The sequence below is a fragment of the Myotis nattereri genome (genome assembly GCF_964212035.1).
Source record: "Myotis nattereri genome assembly, chromosome: 4".
In the NCBI taxonomy this organism is placed as follows: Eukaryota; Metazoa; Chordata; class Mammalia; order Chiroptera; family Vespertilionidae; genus Myotis; species Myotis nattereri.
Window position 1 is genome coordinate 78,842,595 of NC_138079.1, and position 21,038 is coordinate 78,863,632.

At 47.6% G+C, this 21,038-nt stretch overlaps 1 protein-coding gene and 1 long non-coding RNA gene across 3 annotated transcripts in view; one reads left to right on the top strand and one right to left on the bottom strand.

Moving 5' to 3' along the window:
• The window catches only part of LOC308517503, a 102,582-nt gene extending 82,185 nt beyond the window's left edge, over positions 1-20,397 (bottom strand). The window contains exons 1-4 of one of the 2 annotated variants that reach the window (XR_013995832.1): positions 20,225-20,397; positions 15,354-15,486; positions 13,082-13,288; positions 11,931-12,128 (exon numbers count right to left, since the gene is read on the bottom strand). This is a non-coding gene — a long non-coding RNA (uncharacterized lncRNA). Of the gene's footprint in view, positions 1-11,930; positions 12,129-13,081; positions 13,289-15,353; positions 15,487-20,224 lie in introns of those variants that run through there. The other variant, XR_013995833.1, reaches the window with a different exon arrangement.
• MYH16 (myosin heavy chain 16) overlaps positions 1-21,038 on the top strand; it is a gene marked incomplete at its 5' end in the record, with an annotated part of 54,642 nt that overhangs the window by 18,454 nt on the left and 15,150 nt on the right. The window contains 15 exons of the mRNA XM_081088674.1: positions 281-398; positions 1,590-1,710; positions 3,176-3,312; positions 4,631-4,712; positions 6,718-6,891; positions 8,219-8,446; positions 9,904-10,008; positions 12,107-12,193; positions 12,394-12,539; positions 13,670-13,760; positions 14,632-14,688; positions 15,359-15,445; positions 17,542-17,787; positions 19,059-19,176; positions 20,651-20,778. Coding sequence (XP_080944800.1) covers positions 281-398; positions 1,590-1,710; positions 3,176-3,312; positions 4,631-4,712; positions 6,718-6,891; positions 8,219-8,446; positions 9,904-10,008; positions 12,107-12,193; positions 12,394-12,539; positions 13,670-13,760; positions 14,632-14,688; positions 15,359-15,445; positions 17,542-17,787; positions 19,059-19,176; positions 20,651-20,778 — 1,925 coding nt within the window. The remainder of the gene's footprint in view (positions 1-280; positions 399-1,589; positions 1,711-3,175; positions 3,313-4,630; positions 4,713-6,717; positions 6,892-8,218; positions 8,447-9,903; positions 10,009-12,106; positions 12,194-12,393; positions 12,540-13,669; positions 13,761-14,631; positions 14,689-15,358; positions 15,446-17,541; positions 17,788-19,058; positions 19,177-20,650; positions 20,779-21,038) is intronic.

Sequence of the window (21,038 nt, forward strand, 5' to 3'; positions counted from 1 at the left end):
GGCTAAATGAGGCATGAAAGAATCCCCCCAACAATGGATAATCCAAAAATTGTGTTCTAGCTGCTTTGTACAGCAGAGTAGTGTCCACCCAGACAGAAGTCACCCTCAGGAGAGCCTTTGGGACTTTGCTGAATTGTGGGGAACAGGGACCCCTGGGCAGTGATAGGAGGAGACTAGGGTTGATGATGTGGATACTCAGTTCAGTCTTCTTAAGTGGCAAGAAGTGGCCTGTCCCACCATAGAGTAGTGACTCCCCATCCTGTGCCATCCCTCTTGGCAGGTGTGGTGGATGCCCACCTAATCATGCACCAGCTGGCTTGCAATGGAGTCCTGGAAGGTATCCGTATTTGCAGGAAGGGCTTCCCAAACAGGCTGCAATACCCAGAGTTCAAACAGAGGTGAGTGAGTGGTATGTCCCAGAAACCTTGATAATTTCCAGGGATTGACTATTGACAAATATAATCCGATTGTCACAGACACTGTGGGTACAAAGACGTATGCTGCCTCACTATCTCTACTTCACTACACATTGGCCCACATTTCAACTGCCATCACCTGCATTTCTTTGCCTGAGGGCTTTCTCGGGCTGCTGGGGCCTACTTTGCTACTTGGCAGGCTGAAAGTATCAGGAATTAATGCCTCCCCAGGAGCAGCCTTCAACCAATGAGTAAGGGCAGTTGGTATATAAATATTTCAGCTCCCTCACCCTTCTGATGGGGTAACTCTGAGGTGTGTCCTACACTGGCTGTCAGATCAGATAACAACATGCTGGTAAATGTTAAAAATGGGCTCTCCAGGTTTTAAAAAAAAGAAACCCTGATTTGTAGTGTCTGCCTGTACCCATGGTGTAAATACTCCCATCACAGCTGATTTCAAGCTACCAATGTGGCATCACTGAATGTGGAGTTGGGAAGAGATGCACACTATTCACTCTTATGAGCCAGTAGAAGCAGGTTCCAACTCACCACTGCTCCTAGTGTCCCCAGCAGGATTAAGATTCAGTTGCCTGCTATAATAACTGGCTTGATAGCATGCCTTTTATTTGCTTCCCAACCCACTTCCCAACTCTGCCACTTCCCAATTAACTACTTGCACTTGAATCCTGGTCTCAGGTTCTGCTTCCGAGGGAACCCAAACCAAGACCCCGTCTTTGCATTATTTTACTTCCACTCCCTCTCTACTTGCTAGAACATGTGACCATAGATTGATAGAGTAAGAAGGGTCACCTGAGGTCATCTTGTCCAAGTCATCTGAAGTCCCTAATTGGGGAAGGACTTATCTAAGATCACAAAGGGGGCTGCTTGCAGGTCAGGAAAAATAAGCAGTTCTCCTATGCCTGGAAGGAAAGAAGTTTGGTGTCTTCATTTCTACAAACACCTCCCCCCTGAAACCTCAACCCACACTGACATTTAGTCCCCAAGTCTCCTGTCAGACACATCTATCTGCCTGCTATAGTATCTGTAAAAGAAATCTATCCCCTGACTCAAGGGCCATGCCATAGATCAGGGGATAACTGCATGGACAAGCTTTCATACTGCCAGCTTGGAGATGACACTGACTGCATGACTGCTGTTACCTTCTCCTGATAGGTACCAAGTGCTGAACCCCAACGTGATTCCTCAGGGATTCGTAGACAACAAGAAGGCCTCAGAGCTGCTGCTTGGGTCCATTGACCTGGATGTAAATGAATACAAAATTGGACATACCAAGGTAGGGTCTTCCAGGGTACAGCCTCCCTATAACACTCAGCCTTGTTTTAAGAAGGTGAGCTTCAAGATGTGAATTCCAGCTCCACCACTGGCCAGTTGCCTGTCTTGTACAAGCCTCTTGGCTAATGAAACCCTCAGTTTCCTCCTTTGAAAAAGCAGGGCTCATAAGGTCAATTTCATCGGACTTTGGGGTGACTAAAAGTAACATACATGAGAATCCAGCTCAGACAGAATACTATTCAATAAATGGTAGGATATTTCTTAGGATTGTATGACCCCAGATTTCTAAAAATAAAAGGAGCCCATCAGAATCAAGGTCCTGGATTTGACCAGGGCATGGCAGTACGTGTGTGGTTCGGGTCTTCAGGTGAGCACCATAATCCTAGCCCACACACACCAACAGCCCCAGCCCTGAGCTGGCAGATAATTCTGGGTTGACTCAGATGGGGCAGCCACCGGATCCCAACACGGGACCTGGGCTATCCTTTGTCTGTCTCACTTCCTGGTCTCACAGGGTACTGTCACGATTGTTAGGGCCAGCCAGGTTGACAGTGAACAGTGTCCATCTATAGCTACCTGATCAGACTGGTCCCCAACGTGACAGCCAGGGTGACATGGGAGGAGCACTGGCTTTACAGTCAAGAGGGTCAGGCTCATAGCCTGCCTCTTGTGTAGCCTGGAGCAGGTCACTTGCCTCTCCTGGTTTCATGGGTGGCCCAGGCGAGTACAACTTCTCCACAGACCTGGTGTGGCTCAATGCATGTGACCAAAGTTTGCATTTCGCGAGTCTTGTTTTCCTAGGGACGAGTCCCACTGACACACAAGAGCTGGGTGCCTGAAATTGTGCAGCCTTAGTACAACTCTGTCTCCTTTCTGGAACTCCCCACCCCCCACCCCCAGCTGATCACTATCCCCTCTTCCCACTCCCAGATTCCCATGGGATCATGACTATCCAGGCTGCTTTGCATAGTGGTAAAAAAAAAAGGGAGGCCCCTTGACACCCTGGCTGCCAAGCAATCACAGCAGTGGGGATTATAAGGACCTCACACTTTACTCAAAGCTTCATAGTTACAAAAGTTCTTTTCTGCCTGTTATTTAATCCTTATAACAACTGTCTAAGGAAGGGATCAGCATTCCCATTTCACAGATAAGGAACTGAGGCCCTAAGATGTGAGGAAACATGTCCAAGGTGACCCAGCTAGTAAGTGCAAGACCAGGTCTGGAGACTATAGGAGAATCCAAAGGCAAGAGGAACTAAACATTGAGGCTACAGTGGCCCTGCTATTGGAGGTGGCCAGGCTGGGGCCAGCTGATTTTGAGGGGCCTCAAATACCAGCACTAGACTGTGTCTATTAACTCTTAAAGACCCTTCTGAATCTCTGGTGCTTTGATTTTAACCCCCACTCCCAAGTTGCTGCTATTGGTGACAGCTGGGCTATTTTCAGATAAGTGTGTCTTTCTTCTAGGTATTCTTCCGAGCAGGCATCCTGGCCAAGCTCGAGGACATGCGAGATGAGCGTCTAGCCAAGATCATGACGATGTTACAGTGTCGGCTCCGGGGTTTCCTTATGAGGGTTGAGTTCAAGAAGATGCTGGAACGAAGGTAGCATACATGAACACCAATGGGGCAGGACCACTGAAGCCACACACATCCTTACAAAATGACCAGGAACCCCGCCATACACACAGTGGTCAGCTCCATTAGTGACACAGCGCAGTGAGGTGCCAATGTCTTTGCTGGACCAAAGAACCCTGTTTGGAGGCTATAATAGTTTTCCAAGGCTGCCATAACAAAGCCCCACAAACTGCGTGTCTTAAAACAACAGAAACTTATTTTCTCATAGTTGTGGAGGTCAACAGTCTGAAAGCAATGTGTTGGAAGTCCGTGCTCCCTCTGAAGGCTCTAGAGGAGGAACCTTTCTTGCCTCTTTCAGTCCTGGTAGCCCCAGGCATTTATTGGCATCACTCCCATCTCTGCCTCTGTCTTCATATGGCCTTCTTCTCTGTGTCTGTCTTCAAATCTTCCTCCTTTTTATAAGGATACCAGTCATCTTGGGTTAGGGTCCCACTCTATTCCAGTATAACTCATCTTAACCCCAGTAATTTTACATCTGCTAAGACCCTATTTCCAAATAAGGTCATATTCACAAGCACTGGGGATTAGGACTTCAACATACGTTTTGAAAGAGACACAATTGAACTCATAACAGGGACCACCTAACATAAACCCTTCTCCCTACAGTGTATAAGCTACTTTCACAGCCATCCCCTTACTTGCTCCATATGATGATGATGATGCTGTGAGAGGGAAGTGGGAGGGCCAGTACCGCCATTTTATAGATGAGGTTAAGGAACTGGGCCAGGTTCATGAAGAGTCAGGATTAGATCCCAGAAATCCTCATTCTAAATCCCTGCCCTCAGAATCCTGTTTTTCAGTCAGCTCCCCAAAACAGTAATTAGAAAGTATCTCAGGCTGCCCTGCTTGACTTGTGACTGACTCTGGCAATTTGTGGTCATAGAATTAGTAATAATAGTAGCGATGGATAAATAATAACAGTAATGAACTCCTGATATCCAGCATCAGGCCCTCTGTGACCGCAGCTGAAGGCAGGGACATCGATTAGGGGCTGAGTGGTCGGATGGCAACCCAAGCCAGCCCAAGGCTTTGGTGCCCAGGAAGTCACTGGTAAAAGTCAGTCAAATGAAAGTGCACGGGACAAGAAAGGGTGGATTCCAAAGATTGCTGATGTATGGGATTAGGAGCCAATCGGTGATTTCCGGTGAGGAAAGAAAGGGAAATGCAGGAAGAAATGAGTAGTCTGTCTCAGCCTTATGCTGTCTGAGAGGAATGGTTCCATCTGGGAAGCCAGGTCCTGACACGTGCATTTTAACCCATGCAACCCTGAATTCTCTTTTTGCAGAATTGGCCTGAAAGTCATCCAGCGGAACACACGCAAGTTCTTAGAGCTGCGTTTCTGGGGCTGGTGGAAGCTCTACAACAAGGTGAGGGCTGAGGGCTAGGCCAGCTGGTATTGCTGCTATCTGCGGGCGAGGGCCTCAGTTCTAGGTAGAAAGAGGTGCCTCTTGGGGGTGGGAAGCCATGGGTGCTGCAGGGACAGTCTAAAACTGAGAGTGCCTTGGAGACAGAGGGGTCTAGCCTCCTTCCAGACAGGGGCTAATTCCTCCCTCAGAAAAATCATAGTGTCTTCCCACCCTTTCATCTCATCCCTAAAAATAAAATACACTTAGAGTGGAGAGGAGCCCCCCACTCTACTGCAGAAAGTGGGCTTGGTTATCAGGCCCCACCCCTGGGGTTGAGATATCTTCAACTCCCTTAGTGAAGTCCTTGGCTTCAGAACTGGGGTGGCCTCAGAAAATCATGAGATCTGACATCTCATTTCCCAGATTCTTCCAAGAGAGCAGTGAGGGCGGTGTGAGTCAGCCAGGTGATGGGGCTGCTAGTTCCCCAAGCAGCCAGGCCATCCTCAACCAATGCGGGAGGCCATGAACCAGCCTACTACATGCAAGTTGAATCACACCAGGTTATGACATCACAGCTGGGGCCCCCATTGAGAGGGAACACACCACTGGGCACCAGAGGAGCCAGGTGCAGGGCTGCCACACTCAGCCAACAGGAGAATGCTTGTCTCAAGGGGCAGCCATGTGGAGAATTAGGACAGGTTCTAGGTCATCTCGGGTGGTTGTGAGCCCCCCACACCACACACAGAAGCTTCTTTTCCCTCCCAGAGAAAAAGTGCTTTTAAACAATTGGTGCTGACCACAAATTTACCCTAGTAAAGGGAGAATAGTAAGTTCCGCATCCCCAAATGTGCCCACACACAGGCGATTGCAGAGGGTCCTAGATGAGCATTCTCAAAGTTCATCATCACCGGCACATTCCCCACCTGTTCAATGACTGAGCTTTTTTCCTTTATATCAACTCACTGTTTTGATCTTAAAAATTTATTTTAAAAGGAAACTTCATTTCCTTAACCTGCTCTAATCTCACCCTAAGCAAATAGCATCCATAAAATTATGAATTTGACAAGTTATTTTTCATTTTTAAATTTTTTTTCAAAATTATTTGTTATTATTATTAATAACGATTTTAAAGTAACTATGTAACAATAAAAATCAAAGGGTTTCAATGCAGTGCTGGAATTCATCTCACCTGTCCCCTTTGTGTACGGATTACCATTTAGGAAGTCCCAGACCAACAGCTCTTAGGGTCTTTCAAGCAGACACAGTGATCACAGATGACAAGGACACAGAGCCTGGAAGCTTCCCTGTTCTTTACTAGAAAGTAAAACTTCACTAATTAAACATTCAGGGCAAGGTGCTATTCCAATGAGTAAAAACATAAAATAAAAATCCTTTACTCTTAGTATATTGACTAAATGCTAATCTTATTTAACTAAGCCGGGTAGGATGAGTCAGCGGAGAAGAACACACTTTCACTGAATAAAAAGTGTGACAGCTGTTGTAGTGCCTACATAACCTGTTTATGAGAACTTTGCCACTTTGGAGAGCAGACACAAGAGAGACAGAGAGACATAAAAAAGATTTTTTAAAAAAACAGAGAGATGGAGATATGGAGAGAATAGATGATAGATAGATAGATGATAGATAGATAGATAGATAGATAGGGCACTCAATAAGGAAGAAAAGCAAGGGAAGGCCAAGTTGTGGACGTAGCCAGGGCTCCAAGCACACACAATTTACAAAACATCTGTAAACACTGGGTGCAGCTAGATACTGAAGACCATCTAACTTTGTGTTTTCTGGGATCAAAGAGCATCCTGAGGATTGGTCTTAAGAAGAATGGGCCTTCTCTGTGGAGGCCAGATATGCTTTGGCCTCTATGGAAAAGGGCTCTTCCTCACAGCTGCAGCAGGAGTTGCTTTCCACCCCAGTGGGGACATGAGGCCCAGCCTGGCAGAGCCACCACAACCCGTCTCTCAGTCCCCTGGCGAAGCCCATCTCCCTAACACTCTATGATGTTGCTCAGGTCAAGCCGCTCCTGAATGTGGCCCGGCAAGAGGAGGAGATGAAGGCCAAAGAGGAGGAGCTGAGGAGTGCCATGTCCAAGACACAAGAGCTGCTAACCAAGGTCAAGGATATGGAGGAGAAGGTGGCCACACTCAGCCAGGAGAAGAACGACCTCAAAATCCAGCTGCAGGCCGTACGTGGGGCCCTGGGGGAGGGACAGGAGCTGGGGGCCTTGGCAACTGTCCAGACCTTGAGGGTTGCCATGAGTCAGGCCCTAGATGGGAGGATGAGCTTCTTGCGAGTTGTGTGCCTCCGGCCTTTTCTTTTCTTCATTGTAATGTCACCCTTGAACCAAATACCAAAATGTCTCTATCAAAGTCTTATTTGCCCTCAGCACACACAGAAAGGCTGGACCTGCGAGGGTTGTCCAGACAAGATGTGGTGGGAGAAGCCCCCGAAGTGAGCCTGGGTCTGCTGTAGGACCTTGGGAACTTGCCCTCTTTGCCTACTGTTCTTTGACTGTCAAGTGCAAACACAGCAGGAAGAACAAATGACCTAGTTTGCATAGGTGCCTGACTCAATGCCCCCCTCCCTGCATTCCAATATAATGACTATAGTCACTGCTGTGACCCTCCTGGTTTACCAAGGATCCTTCTCTGATTGGACCCTCACAAACACCCCTTAAGATACCCAATTTTCACATGTATCTTACAGGGTAGAAAACTCACTCTGACCAACATTTAGAGACTTCATCAAGGTCCCAGGCCCATCAATAGAAAACCCACAATTGTGAGGGGTTCGATTCTATCTTGGGTCCTTCCTGCTTAGCATAGTTTCTTCACATCCTCTTAACACCCCTGGGGAGTTTTTCCAGCCAAGAACCTTATTTTATGTTTGGGAAGACTGGGCCCGAGTGAGACCACAGTAATAAAAGAATCTTCCATTTACAGAAGCACCTCATGAGCTCCATCCTTTTATGCCTCATGGTGTTGTTTCCCTTATTTTGCATACAAAGATCTGAATTTCAGTAAAGTTACGCCATAAACAAAAGCCACATAGCTGGGCCAGTCTTCTGTCTCTGTGTCCAGTTGTTGTCTTATACCACTGACCCCATCTTGGGGAGACCCCAGTGGATCCCCAGGTTGTCCTTCCTCTACCACTTATTGCCTGTGTGACTTTTGACAGCTCCACCTCTGATTAAACCTTAAGGTGCATCTGATCACCTGGGATCTCATCAAAATGCAGATTCAGATGTAGCAGGTCTCACCTGGGGCCTGAGATTTAGCATCCTAACTAACTCTCAGGTGCTGCAACTGGTCTGGGGCCCACACTCCTAGACTACACTTTGTCACTTTGTCGTACACATCGCAAAGGAGCTCGGAGCTAGCCCAGCCGCTGTGCGACCTCAGGACACATTTGGGGGGTGGGGGGCGTCCTGTCACCCCAAGGACTGCCCACCATCTTGGTCCCCTGTGGGAGCCTGGACCCCTAATTTTGACTGGGGCTCTTTTTTCCATCAGGAACAAGATAACCTAATGGATGCGGAGGAGCGCCTGACCCAGATGATGAAGACCAAAATGGAGCTGGAGAGCCAGATTGGGGACATGCGGGAGCGGCTGGAAGAAGAGGAGGGCACAGCTGCCTCCCTGAGTGCCACCAAGCGAAAGCTGGAGGGGGAGCTTAGTGACCTGAAGCGTGACCTGGAGGGCCTTGAGACCACCCTGGCTAAGACAGAGAAGGAGAAGCAGGTGAGGTGGCCTTGGGCACAATCACACTCCTCTCAGGGTCAGGGAATCCCAGCTCGCTCACCTTGCTCGGTCACACCAGGAGCCTCGCCGCCAGCTACATGGGGATTTTTTTTTTTAATCCTCACATGAGGATATGTTTATTGATTTTAGAGAAGGAGGAAAGGAGAGAGAGAGAAAAAATAAACATTTATGCGAAAGAGAAATATTGATCAGTTGCCTCCCACACACACCCCAACCAGAGATTGAACCTGCAACCTAGGAATGTACCCTAACTGGGAATAGAACACACAATCTTTTGGTGTACAGTATGACACTCCAACCAACTGAGCCACCCAGCTGGACCAAATGGAGTTATGTTAACTTAATTAAATACAATTTAAAATGCGGTTCCTCAGTCAACCGAGCCCCATTTTGAGTGCTCAATAGCCACATGTAGCCAGTGCTACTGTGGACAAAGCAAACTGAGAACACACGTCCATTGTTACAGAAAGTTCTGTTAGAGCAGCTGCCTAAGGGGACTGAGAGCTCTTCCTGCCATGGTGCCATCCACACTCAGACCTGACTGGTTCTCCTCAAACCTGGGATTCCAGGCATCTGCCTTAGCCTGCTGCCCACTTAGCCTCAGCACCCCTGGCCCCTCACAATGTCCTGCAGCATCATGTTCACTCCCTCCCTTCCCTGAAGAGGCAACCCTATCAGAAGAGCGGGGCCACTTATAGCTGCTCAAACAAGCAGTTGATGCCCTCCAAATGGCTCCAGGGGGAGCCCACTTGGTGGCCCTTGGCCCCAACACCCGCTTTGTACCTTGTAGGTGTATGGGGTCCATGAGCAGGGAAAGGTAGCCATAACCAAACCCATGCCTCTCCAGCTCTGATGTGCACCCAAACCATCAGGAACCTGATAAGATGCAGATTCTGGGCTGGCAGGTCTGGCAGGGACCCAGGATCCATGTTTCCAACACATTCTCGGTCAATGCCACAGCTAACATCCAAGGACCAGGCTTTGAGTAGCAAAGGCCTGAATTGGTGGTCCTCACTGCTTCCCTTACCCCCAAGATTCTGACTTGGGTGATTGGGGTGTGACCTGGGTATAGTATTTCTCAGGCTGCCAGGAGACTCTAGAGCAGTGGTTCTCAACCTTGGCTGCACATTAGAATCACCTGGGAATCTTTTTAAAATCCTGATTTCTGGGCCTCATCCTCCGGAAATTCTGTTTCTTTGTTATGGGGTGGGGCCACAACATTAGTAACAAAGAAACAGAATTTCCGGAGGATGAGGCCCAGAAATCAGGATTTTAAAAAGATTCCCAAGTGATTCTAATGTGCAGCCAAGGTTGAAAACCACTGCTCTAGAGTACAGCCAAATCAACGACCCTCTCTCAGAACAAGTGCCTCCTCTCCTCCCACCAGAGGTGTTCCCAGCCTTAAAGATCTGTCTCTCTCTCACCCGGGGTTCCAGGCCCTAGATCACAAGGTCCGCACCCTGACTGGGGACCTCTCCCTCAGAGAAGACTCCATCGCCAAGCTCCAGAAGGAGAAGAGGGCCCTGGAGGAGCTGCACCAGGTGAGCACCGCCCACTTCTCCCCTTGGCAGAGCAGGCAGACCTCAGATTTGTCACCCTCAGCTAGGGCCCTCAGGAAACTCGCAGACTCTCCCTAGATCTCAATTCCCTCATCAGTGAAGTGAGCATGGTCACATCTTGATGCCTTCCTTCTAGGTTTGTTATAAATGGGACAACCATATAATTTATCACCCAAACTAGGTCAGCTTTCAGAGTGAAACGGGGACAACAGACAAAAGTCAGGATGGCCCCAGGCACAGTGGGAGGTGTGATCCCCAGAGTCATAAGAATGAGGTGGGGCATAGGGAAGTGCCCTTGAGCTCTAAAGCACCTGTGAATTCTGATGCATTGCTGCAACAACAGACACGAGGTCTTAAGGTCACAGGCAGACTCACCCGACTATTACAGGCTCAGGCTACTAAATACAGAGCCAGCTCTGACCAGCCTCCAGCACAGGGCACCTCCTAGCTCTGGAAACACAGATGCAAAGAGCGAGTTGAAGCTCAGAACCAGGCAATGGACCTTCATCCCTGTGTTTGCTGAAACCTGAACCCACAGCATGTCCCCTGAGCTGCCTCTGGAAATACCTCCCCTTCAACTGTGACTCAACTATATCAAATACCCAGAGCCACTTCTTATTACAAATACAGCCAATTCTCATGATTCAAGGTTCTATAAAATCATCACACACACTGAAATAGCAAAAAACTAAAACTCTGCCCCTAGGGGAAATTTAGGGTTAGGTTTCCGTAAGCCTTTGATCATAACATTTTGTCAACCAATCAATACATAATACATACGATTATGATCAATACATTATGTTGTTTTATGTGTGTATGTGTTTAAAGGCGCCTTTTTAGTACATATTGTTGATTCCTTAACATTGAACCCTTGGTCAACAGCACTCTATCTCATGCCCGAATGAAGCTCATCGACCACAATTTCCTCTGTAAGAAACACCAAAGCTTTCTTGTGCTTAGGAGCACTAGACAGCACTGTGCGTGGGTACATTTTAAACAGTGAAATCACCAACAAAAAGCACAAAAATGTAAAAACGTGACACCAAATAGACTGTGAAAAGGACACTTGTTTGCAGCAGGAGATAAAACACGAAGGAAGGCATCATCTCATTTGATCGCAGCTGAAAAACCCCAGGCGGCTCAAATGTTTCACCATTCCATAATATCTGGGGATGACCACGAAAGCACCATGAGTATTGATTTGGGGATTACAAACAATTTTAGAAAGTAGGTAAATTGGCAGGTAGATAATCCACAAATAATGAGGACTGACTATTTTGGAAGGCTCTCTTACTATCCTGAAATAAAAATATCTATAGAGCACCCTTCAACATAAAGGAGAAATAAATGGAAAATAATTTATAATAAATAATAGAGCTGTCCATGTGTAAAAGATAAAGCAGATTGACTAGTGGGCTATCTGCCTGAACCTGTCTACAACGGTTACAGATGGGCACGGGCGGGTGTGTTGGCGACCCAGATAGCAAAGTGTGGCGGCTGTCCCTGCTGCAATTTAACAAAACGGGGAATAACTCCCGGGAGATTTTTATAACAATACATAAATCATCTCTCAATTTTCATGGTAGATCATTCTATAAAAATGTAGTGTATAGTAAATGAAAAAAGTATTTAAGTTATATGTAAAGTTGTGGTGGGTTCTAGGTTCAGAAAAGGATAAATGGTTGTTTTATTTACATGAGAGTCTGGGTGGGACATCAAGCATGTGGACTACAGACTTATTCTTCATGGTGCCAGATTGTCCAGAGCAAGACAAGAGGTCCAGCATCCCTGGAACTACACACCAAGTGACAGTGTGGCCCCCATCATTATGACAACCAGAAGCCCCCACAGATTTCCACAAGCCTGTGGAGAACCAGAGCCCCCCTACTGACCCGAGGGCTTACCTGCTGCTGACGGGTGCTCAGGTCTGCCCCAGCCTCACCTAGCACCCAGGCGCAGGCACTCAGTAGCTGTTCACTGCAGTCAACTCAACTCCGCTCAGAAGCGATGGCAGAAAACCAGGTCTGACCAGCTGCTCCTGTGTACATTGTGGGAAACACGTGTGTATCTTTCCTTCCAGAAAACCCTCGATGATCTGCAAGCTGAGGAGGACAAGGTGAACCACCTGACAAAGAGCAACAGCAAGCTCAACACCCAGATCCATGAGGTAATGCCCACAGCTGACCAATTCTACACTCAAGGACAGGGTCCTCAGATACATTTTTGGAACTGGACTGACACATCCCCCAGTTTTAAAGCACCCAGGAAGTGAGGGCTCTTCTGATGCCACAGCTAAGGAACCAGGTCCAGTCTGGTTTCCTATTGTGTTCTTGACCGAGACTCACCCCTCCTCTACTTTCTTCACAGCTGGAAGATAACTGGGAACAAGAAAAGAAAATCCGGGCAGAGGTGGAAAAGGCTCGTCGGAAAGCTGAGAGTGACTTGAAGATGACCATTGACAATCTCAATGAGATGGAGCGGTCCAAGCTAGATCTTGAGGAGGTGGTGAAAAAGTATGCCAATGCAGTCATTCATTTCTCTGTAATAATATTAGCAATATCTAGCACTTTCTAGATGGTCCCAGGCTCCAGGCACTGTGCTGAAGGATTCACATGTATCCATGCCTGTCACCAGCACCTCCTATGTGCCAGGCAGTGTGCCCACCAGGAAGGCTATAGGGAGAAAGGAGTGGGTGCTGTCCTGTCTATAGGGCATCAGACATGGCCTATTGGATGATGAAAAGGAGACTTGTATTAAGCAATGCATGCATCTGAGGACAGAAAGTTTATAGAAACTTATAAACTGGGCTCTCAAAGATCACAAGTTGAGAGGGTATTTTATCAATATCACTCTGGCAATAACATGGAGGCATGATGGAGTAGGAAAAAAACTAAAAGCAGGAAAACAATTGGAAGGCTATTGCAATAGTCCAGGCATAAGCTTGAACTAAGTAAGAGGCTAAGGTAATGGAGATAAGGAGTAAAATAAGGAAAAAGAAGTAGAATTTGGATATTACATCTTTGAAGTATATGTTTCTAAGGCAATTTTAAAGTACCTCAGACTGCTATGAGGGGCGTAGCAGCAAAATCTGCATCTCAGCACATTTCTTCTGTGGCACACCCAGAAGGTGCATGTGGCCTTGCCCATCCTCCTCATCTACTCCTTCTGTCATCTTAGTTTTCATATGTGGCTTCTTGACACATGGAACTCACACATCGGAAGGAGACAGCCTTTTGTTTAAAGCTTTTGGAGGAAATTTTCTCTAAAAAGGCAAAGCATTAACATGATTTTGTAGCCCCTGGAATTCAAAGTGCACCAGAGCAGTGATTTCTGTCTGTCTTGTTCACTGATTTGTCCCTAGAACCCCAAATGATGTCTGGCACATAGTAGGTACTCAATAAACATATATCAAATTAATAAATGCATGAGTGACAGAATAAGTGAATGAAAAGCCAGTGGAATAACTTCTGGGATTCTGTAGGGTGAGTCCTTCTGGGCTGTCACCCCCGAAAGCCAGGGGGTTGGGGGCAAGTATTTTTCAGCAGGTTTAAAGCCTCCTCTGGCAGCCCAGTCCCTATTCTCTGGTCAGCTTACTAGTCTACCCTCAGAGCTTTTCCTCAGGAGATCAAACCTTCTTTTGCAGGAGGGATATGGAAATCAATTCTGTCAACTCTAAATATGAGGATGAGCAGTCTCTGAATTCCACACTGCAACGGAAACTAAAGGAACACCAGGTATGTCCAGGACCGAGAAGACTGAACCTGCCTTTTGAGATGCGCTTCCCTGCACCCTTTTCTCACAGCAGCTGGTTGGCCACTAAGTTTTCCTGAGGAGCAAGACTGTCACAGAGTCCTTGGAGGTGACACATATTAGCCTCACTGAGGGTTAAATTCAAAGTCCTTACAATGGTTAAAATGCCCTCTACAATCTAGCCTCTGCTTCCTCACTGACCTCATCATCCACTATCCCCACCACCACCACCACCACCATGCTGGCCAGCCATGCTGGCTCCGTGAGGGCACTCACATATCCCAGCCTCCCTCCTGCCTCAGGGCCATTGGTTCCCTCTGCTTTTGACAGTTAGCTCCCTTCCATTACCTCCTTTTTTATTTATTTACAAAAGGCCTGGTGCACAATCAGGGCCATCTGGGCCATCTCACCCAGTCCCAATCAGGGTGATCGGGGTGGTTGGCCAGAGGGAGGGACTGCAGGAGGTTGGCCAGCCAGCCCCACCCTGATCAGGGGTGGACTGGTGGGGGGGAGGTGGGAGGAGGGTGGCTGGCCACGGGAGGTTGGCTGTGGGAGTGCATTGACTACCAGGGGCAGCTCCTGCATTGAGCTGGTGGTCAGTGCATATCATAGCAACCGGTCATTTGGTCATATGGTTGCTTAGGCTTTTATGTATAAAGATTTATTTTGTTGTTATTTCATTAGATTCACATATAAGTGAGATCATATGGTATTTGTCTTTCTCCTACTGGCTTATTTCACTTAAGCATAATACTCTCCCCCATTATCTCCATTATAAAAGGCTAACTGGGTAAGTTTCCCACAGAGTTAAGATAATCCCCCTCAACCCTCTTCTTCTGCTTACTTTTCTGCTAGGCCCGAATTGAGGAACTGGAGGAAGAACTGGAAGCTGAGAGGGCAATGAGAGCCAAGGTAAATGACATACTGCTTTTACCTTTCTTGAGTCAAAGGGCCAAATGCCAGCTACAATCCAACCATAAGCAGAAACAGAGAGGAGGACAGGATTCCAGTTGAAAAGGCCTCATTGTTTCTTGAGCACCTACTGTGTGCCAGGCACTGTGCTACACGTGGACATTAATTATCATGTAAGATGCAAAGATGCTGCTTGTGGTTTGAAACCAAGGAGAGAAGGCTAGCTCTGCCTGGGACAGGTGGTGGAGGCAACATTAGCTTAGGAATTCAAAGACTGAATTCAACAGGCTGAGGCAGGGAGGAATTTCAGGCCAAAGCAATGAAATAGCACCTACCTGCACAGGAACAAAGGTGTAAAAGGAAGAGCAAAGAGTGGAGGGAGGGTTGAGGGCAGGGATCCTACAGGAGATAAGACCATAAAGATGGTGGGAAATAAATCATAAGATGCCTAAACTCCAGATTCAGCCAAACTGGGCTGAGGGGAGGGAGGCAGGAGGGGCCCTAAGGCCCACCCAGTGCAAGGAGAGGACAGACAGCATCCTTCACTGAGCACGTGTGGTGGCCAGCAGAGTGCAGAGCTCCCCAGGCGCAGGCCCCTGGGCTCACAAACACCATGCGGAAAGAGGGACTCATGGAGGGCTTCAGTCAGTGTCATTCACTCTTACCCCAGGTGGAGAAACAACGCAGTGACCTGTCCCGGGACCTCGAAGACCTCAGCGACAGGCTGGAAGAGGCTGGGGGAGCCACATCTGCTCAGGTACCATCCTCGGGGAACCTGGGAACCCCAATCCTGCCTGCCTACCTGGAGAAAAAAGTGCTGGATGATAAACAGTGGGATAAAGACCAGCTGGTTTTTGCTGAATTCCTGGGACTAGCTTAAAGAGAAACTGATTAGTAATAAAAAGTAGGCAAGAGAGAGGCTGATTTGGTCCACTTCCTTCTGGGGCTCCTTAGTGGCACTAATGGAAGCAGGATTTGGATTGAATGCAGAGGGCGGGTATTCTAAAATACAGTGTATTAATAAAAAAAACTTTGAGGTACAGTAAGGCCAGAAGATGAGGAGGGGATTGCCACTGAAGAGGTAACAGTGACCTTTGAACAACACAGATTTGAACTGCATGGGTATATTTATACATACTTTTTTTTTCCAATTGACCCACATAGTTCAAACCTGCATTGTTCAAGGGTCAACTGTAGTTTGCTACAGTTCCCTAAAGGAGGGGACAAGCCAGGCAGAGTCACACAGGGAAGCACCAGGGTCATTCGGGGGCAGAGGGAAGGGGAATTGTGAGCAAGAGCCTTTGTTATGGTTTCTGAGGAAGGCATGGGAGCAGGCTTAGATTGGCTAGTTTGGATCATTTTGGAGGGCTCTGGAGCATAGGAGCCATCCCTAGTTGTTTAGTACTTGGCCATGGGTGATTATAGTAACTGGATAGTAGCTGAGAGTATGAGAGCCACATAAAGGAAGGAATTGGGGGGGGGGGGGAGGCTCTAGATTGGTTGGTGGTGATTGAAATTGAGTTTGCTATCTCTGGGAATTAGCTAAACCTGGGAGGGCCAATCCTTTTGGAGTCAGCAAAGCCCCAGATGTCAAAGCACCAGAATACAGAAAATATAGACCATGTGACTACAGTGCGGTGACTCCACACTCCAAGAGCACCCCACTGAGAGGCAAATGGGGGCTGGAATCTGAGCCATGCCTCCTGGGGTGGAATGTGTCTTCCTCTAACTCACATGCAGGCATCGTGGAGACTACCAGAAGCCACATGATACTCCCATAATTTCATGAAGTCAGCTCTCTTGCAAATGTGGACCCTGGATTAGAGCAGAGAGCATGAATGGCATCCCTTATCACTGGAAGGCTGGATATCCTTTCCTTTGGCCCCCGGACTCCATGTCCTGTTACTTCATCATCCTGGCCACAGTCTGCTCCTTGTGGAGCTGAACTGAAGCAGGTGTCCAGCTGGGGTCAGATCCTGGCAGAAAACAAAATCATCCCAGATGGTTTGAATGAGGGGCATTAACAAAGGGACTGTCTCTAGCATTGCAGGGAGTTAAGAGAACAACAGGGAGCCATTAGAGCAGTGGTTCTCAACCGTGGCTGCACATTAGAATCACCTGGGAATCTTTTTAAAATCCTGATTTCTGGGCCTCAGCCTCCGGAAATTCTGTTTCTTTGTTACTAATGTTGTGGCCCCACCCCATAACAAAGAAACAGAATTTCCAGAGGATGAGGCCCAGAAATCAGGATTTTAAAAAGATTCCCAGGTGATTCTAATGTGCAGCCAAGGTTGAGAACCACTGCATTAGAGCAAGAGCTATAGGTAAGGGGCTGCCTGGTGGATTCCTTCTGAAGGCTCTGAGAAAGAATTCATTCCAGGCCTCTCTCCCAACTCCTGATGATTTTTCAGACAATCTTTGCTGTTCCTTGCTAATAGCTGCATGGTCCAGTCTCTGCCTCTCTCATGGCCTTTATCTTGTGTGTCTCTCTGGGTCCAAATTTCCCTCTTCTTATAAAGACAACCAGTAACTAGAGATTAGAGTCCATCCTAATCCAGTATGACATTTTAACTTATGTACATCTGCAAAGACCCTATTCCCAAATAAGGTCAAATAAAGTATCAGGGTTAAGATTTAAACATATCTTTAAGGGAAACATAATTCAACACACAACACTATCTAAACAAATCCTATAGGCAACCACCCAGAGGCTTAGGATTGATATTTCAATCAGGGCATCTCATTAGTGGGGTACAGGAATATCAAAGGACCATTGAGCAAGTGAGCAGTGTCCACCCCAAGGAGACCAGCGCCAGCCAGTCCTGCTAAGCCTTGCTTCTCCTCTACCCCCAGATTGAGCAGAATCGCAAGCGGGAAGCTGAGCTGCTGAAACTGCGGCGGGAGCTGGAGGAGGCAGCCTTGCAGAGTGAGGCAACAGCCTCCACCCTGCGCAAGAAACACACAGATTCCATGGCTGAGTTGACGGAGCACGTGGAGAACCTACAGAGGGTCAAGTCCAAGCTGGAGAAGGACAAGCAGGTCATGAAGGCTGAGATCGATGACCTCAATGCCAGCATGGAGACTGTGCAGAAGTCCAAGGTGAGGGAAGCCCCCTCCCAGAACCACAGGAGGTGCCCCAGCATTGGCTCCTGCACAAATATTCCCTGAGCCCCCAGCAGGCCTGAATCAAGGTCTAGATCAGAGGTGGGAAATGTCTGGCCTACAGGCCATATAAGGCCCGTGAAATCATTTGGTCTGGCCCTGCCAAGACAACCAAGGTGGCACTCAAAATTCAATAAATCTAAGAGCATTTTTCATAGCAACATAAATTTATATTAAGTGAATTATATTAAGTGAATCCTATATAATAAAAGGCTAATATGCAAATCGACCGAATGGCAGAACAACCAGCCATTATGATGCGCACTGACCACCAGGGGGCAGACACTCAATGCAGGAGCTGCCCCCTGGTGGACAGTACACTCCCACAGGGGGACCGCCGCTCAGCCAGAAGCCAGGCTCACGGCTGGCAAGCGCAGCGGCAGTGGTGGGAACCTCTCCCACCTCCGCGGCAGCACTAATGATGTCTTACTGACGCAGGGAACGGGCCTAAGCCATCAGTCAGACATCCCCCGAGGGCTCCTGGACTGCGAGAGGGTGCAAGCTGGGCTGAGGGACCCCCCCCCGCCCCGAGTGCACAACTTTCATGCACCAGGCCTCTAGTGATATAAATATCCAAATGGCCGTTGGCAGAAAAAAGGTTCCCCACCCATTCTAGATTTTGTGAATGAAACCGAGGTGAACCTGTCACAGACCCCACAGACTGTGTATATAACCTTGGCCAAGCTACATAACTGTGCCTCAGTTTCCTCATATGTAAAATGGGGATAATAATAATCCCTGCCTCAAAGCACTTTTGTGGGGGCTAGAAAAGTTCCTGGCAATAAATGTGTGCTATTAAGCTTATCATTACATTAATATGACTATACTAGAGGCTCAGTGCACAAAATCTGTGCACGGGTAGGGTCCGTAGCTGGCCAGTGATCAGGGACAATCGAGGCCTTCTGGCTGCCAGCCAGGGCCTCCCTTCCCCAGCTTCGGGCTAATAGCCAGGGCCTTCCTTTGTTCTGCGCCACCCCCTGGTGGTCAGCACACATCATAGTGAGTGATCAACTCCTGGTCTCCTGGTCAAACTCCCAAGGGGACAATTTGCATATTAGGCTTTTATATGTATAGATCCTCAAGGAGTTGGAAACCTGGGAACCTACACTAGGGGAACCCAGGTGGAAGGAAGGGAAGGCCTGGCCTGGGTTCCCCTGGTACATGCAGCCTTCCCGTATTTCCCCACTGAATGCACTATTCCTGGGCAGATGAATGCCGAGGCCCATGTCCGAAAGCTGGAAGATAGCTTAGCAGAAGCCAACGCCAAAGTGGCTGAGCTGGAGAGAAACCAGGCAGAAATTAATGCCATCAGGACACGCCTCCAAGGTGAGCTCACTCCTCCCTGCAGCTTCCTAAAAAACAGTACATGGAACGGAAGAGGGATTTGCAAGGAAACTGAAAGAGTACCTAAGTCCTCTCCTCAGAGCTTTCTTGGTTTTGGAAAATTCGCATCCCCTGTGATGAGACAAGGAGATTTTACTTTACCCTCGGAATGTTCCAAGTCACATTTTTATAGTGTCAAATGGAGAACACTATTCAAAGTATTTTCATATCAGTTCTCTCACCCTGTGAGATCAGCAGGAGGGGCAGCCATACGGACACTTTTTAAACATTTTAAAACACGACCTACATACTAACATAAAGTGCACATGTGTCACTAATCAGGGAACCAGAAAAATGGTAAAGCTGCCTTTGAAGAACATGAGGGGCGAGATTTACATAATCAGTGGGAAAAGGAATGCTCAAGGAACTCTGCTAAGTTAGATGCAAAACTGGTTAATGTCCTAAAGGACAACAATACTGCAACCTCTGAGTTTGGTTTTGGTTTTTCTTATTTTCTTTTTTAAGATTTTTAAAGCTAATTTTTAGACAGAGAGGAAAGGAGAGGAGGAGAGAAACATTGATGTAGAAGTGCTACATCAACCAGCTGCCTCCTGCACACCCCCTACCAGGGATCAAGCCCACAATCCAGCAAGTGCCCTGACCAGGAAAGAACAGACACCTGTTAAGTGCACAGGACAATGCTCAACCAATTAAGCCACACCGGCCAGGGCTGTTTTTGTTTTTCTATCAGAAGAAATCCTTAGCATCTCTAAGACTTTAATAATTTGGAACTTATTACTATCCAATTTAACACCTAACTTTGCCGAGGCTGGGCTCTAACCGGAGCAAACAGTAAGTCCAACAAAGGTGCGTTCCTTGAGAGAAGTTAACACTCGTTGGGTTAGACAAGCTCGTGTGACACCAGAGAACCTGCAGATATCCTTTGACCTTATTTCCCACATCCTGTAATACTTTTTAAACTCAATATCCCCATTTGACAGATGAAAAAAGTGAAGCTCAGTGAGGTGAAGTGACAAAACTAATGACTTACAGAGCAGAACCAGGAGCCTGGTCTTCCTCTCTGATTCATGCATCTCTTTCTGTCCTCTGGCCCAGCAATCAGTCCACAAGTGACAGGAATGTAATAGGTTCTGGGACCGTGACAAATACAGTTTACAAAGTAAACACCCTGCCCCACTGTCTTCTCCGAACTCCTTTGCTGTATCTCCTGCCAAGGGTCAGGGCTTTGTTATTTGAATAAAGCCCTTTGCCCTATGCAAGTCACTTGGATGCTGGCAGCTCTTGGACACTTGCTCCATTCCTGGGATGACTTAATTTGGGTGGCTGGTGCGGTGGTCACTGTGCTCCCCATTCCAGCTCAGTCGGCCACTTTGGGAGCAGTGCCCTGAGGGAGCTTAGGATCTGGCTGAGGAACCAGTTCTTCATCCAATATTTCTCCCATTTCGTTCTCACCCAGCTGAAAATAGTGAGCTGAGCCGTGAATATGAAGAATCCCAGAGCCGACTCAATCAAATCCTGAGGGTAAAGACATCGCTGACATCACAGGTGGACGATTACAAGAGGCAGCTGGATGAAGAGTCCAAGGTTTGTTTGGGGCTTGGGTGCAGGTGACAGAGCAGCCTCCTTGGAGCAAGTTATAGCTTATGAGGATGTAGAAGGAACATGAAAAATATTTGATCCACTAACAAGTAAAAAAAATGTTAACTATGACTAAGTGAAAATATGTATCTTGTGGAAAGTAATAGGGAAAAAAAAAAGGAAAATAAACACTGGTGGTATTTTCCCCCTTTACTTGCTGCACTGTTGATCCAACATGACAAGTATCCAAGTGCTGGCCCTGGCGG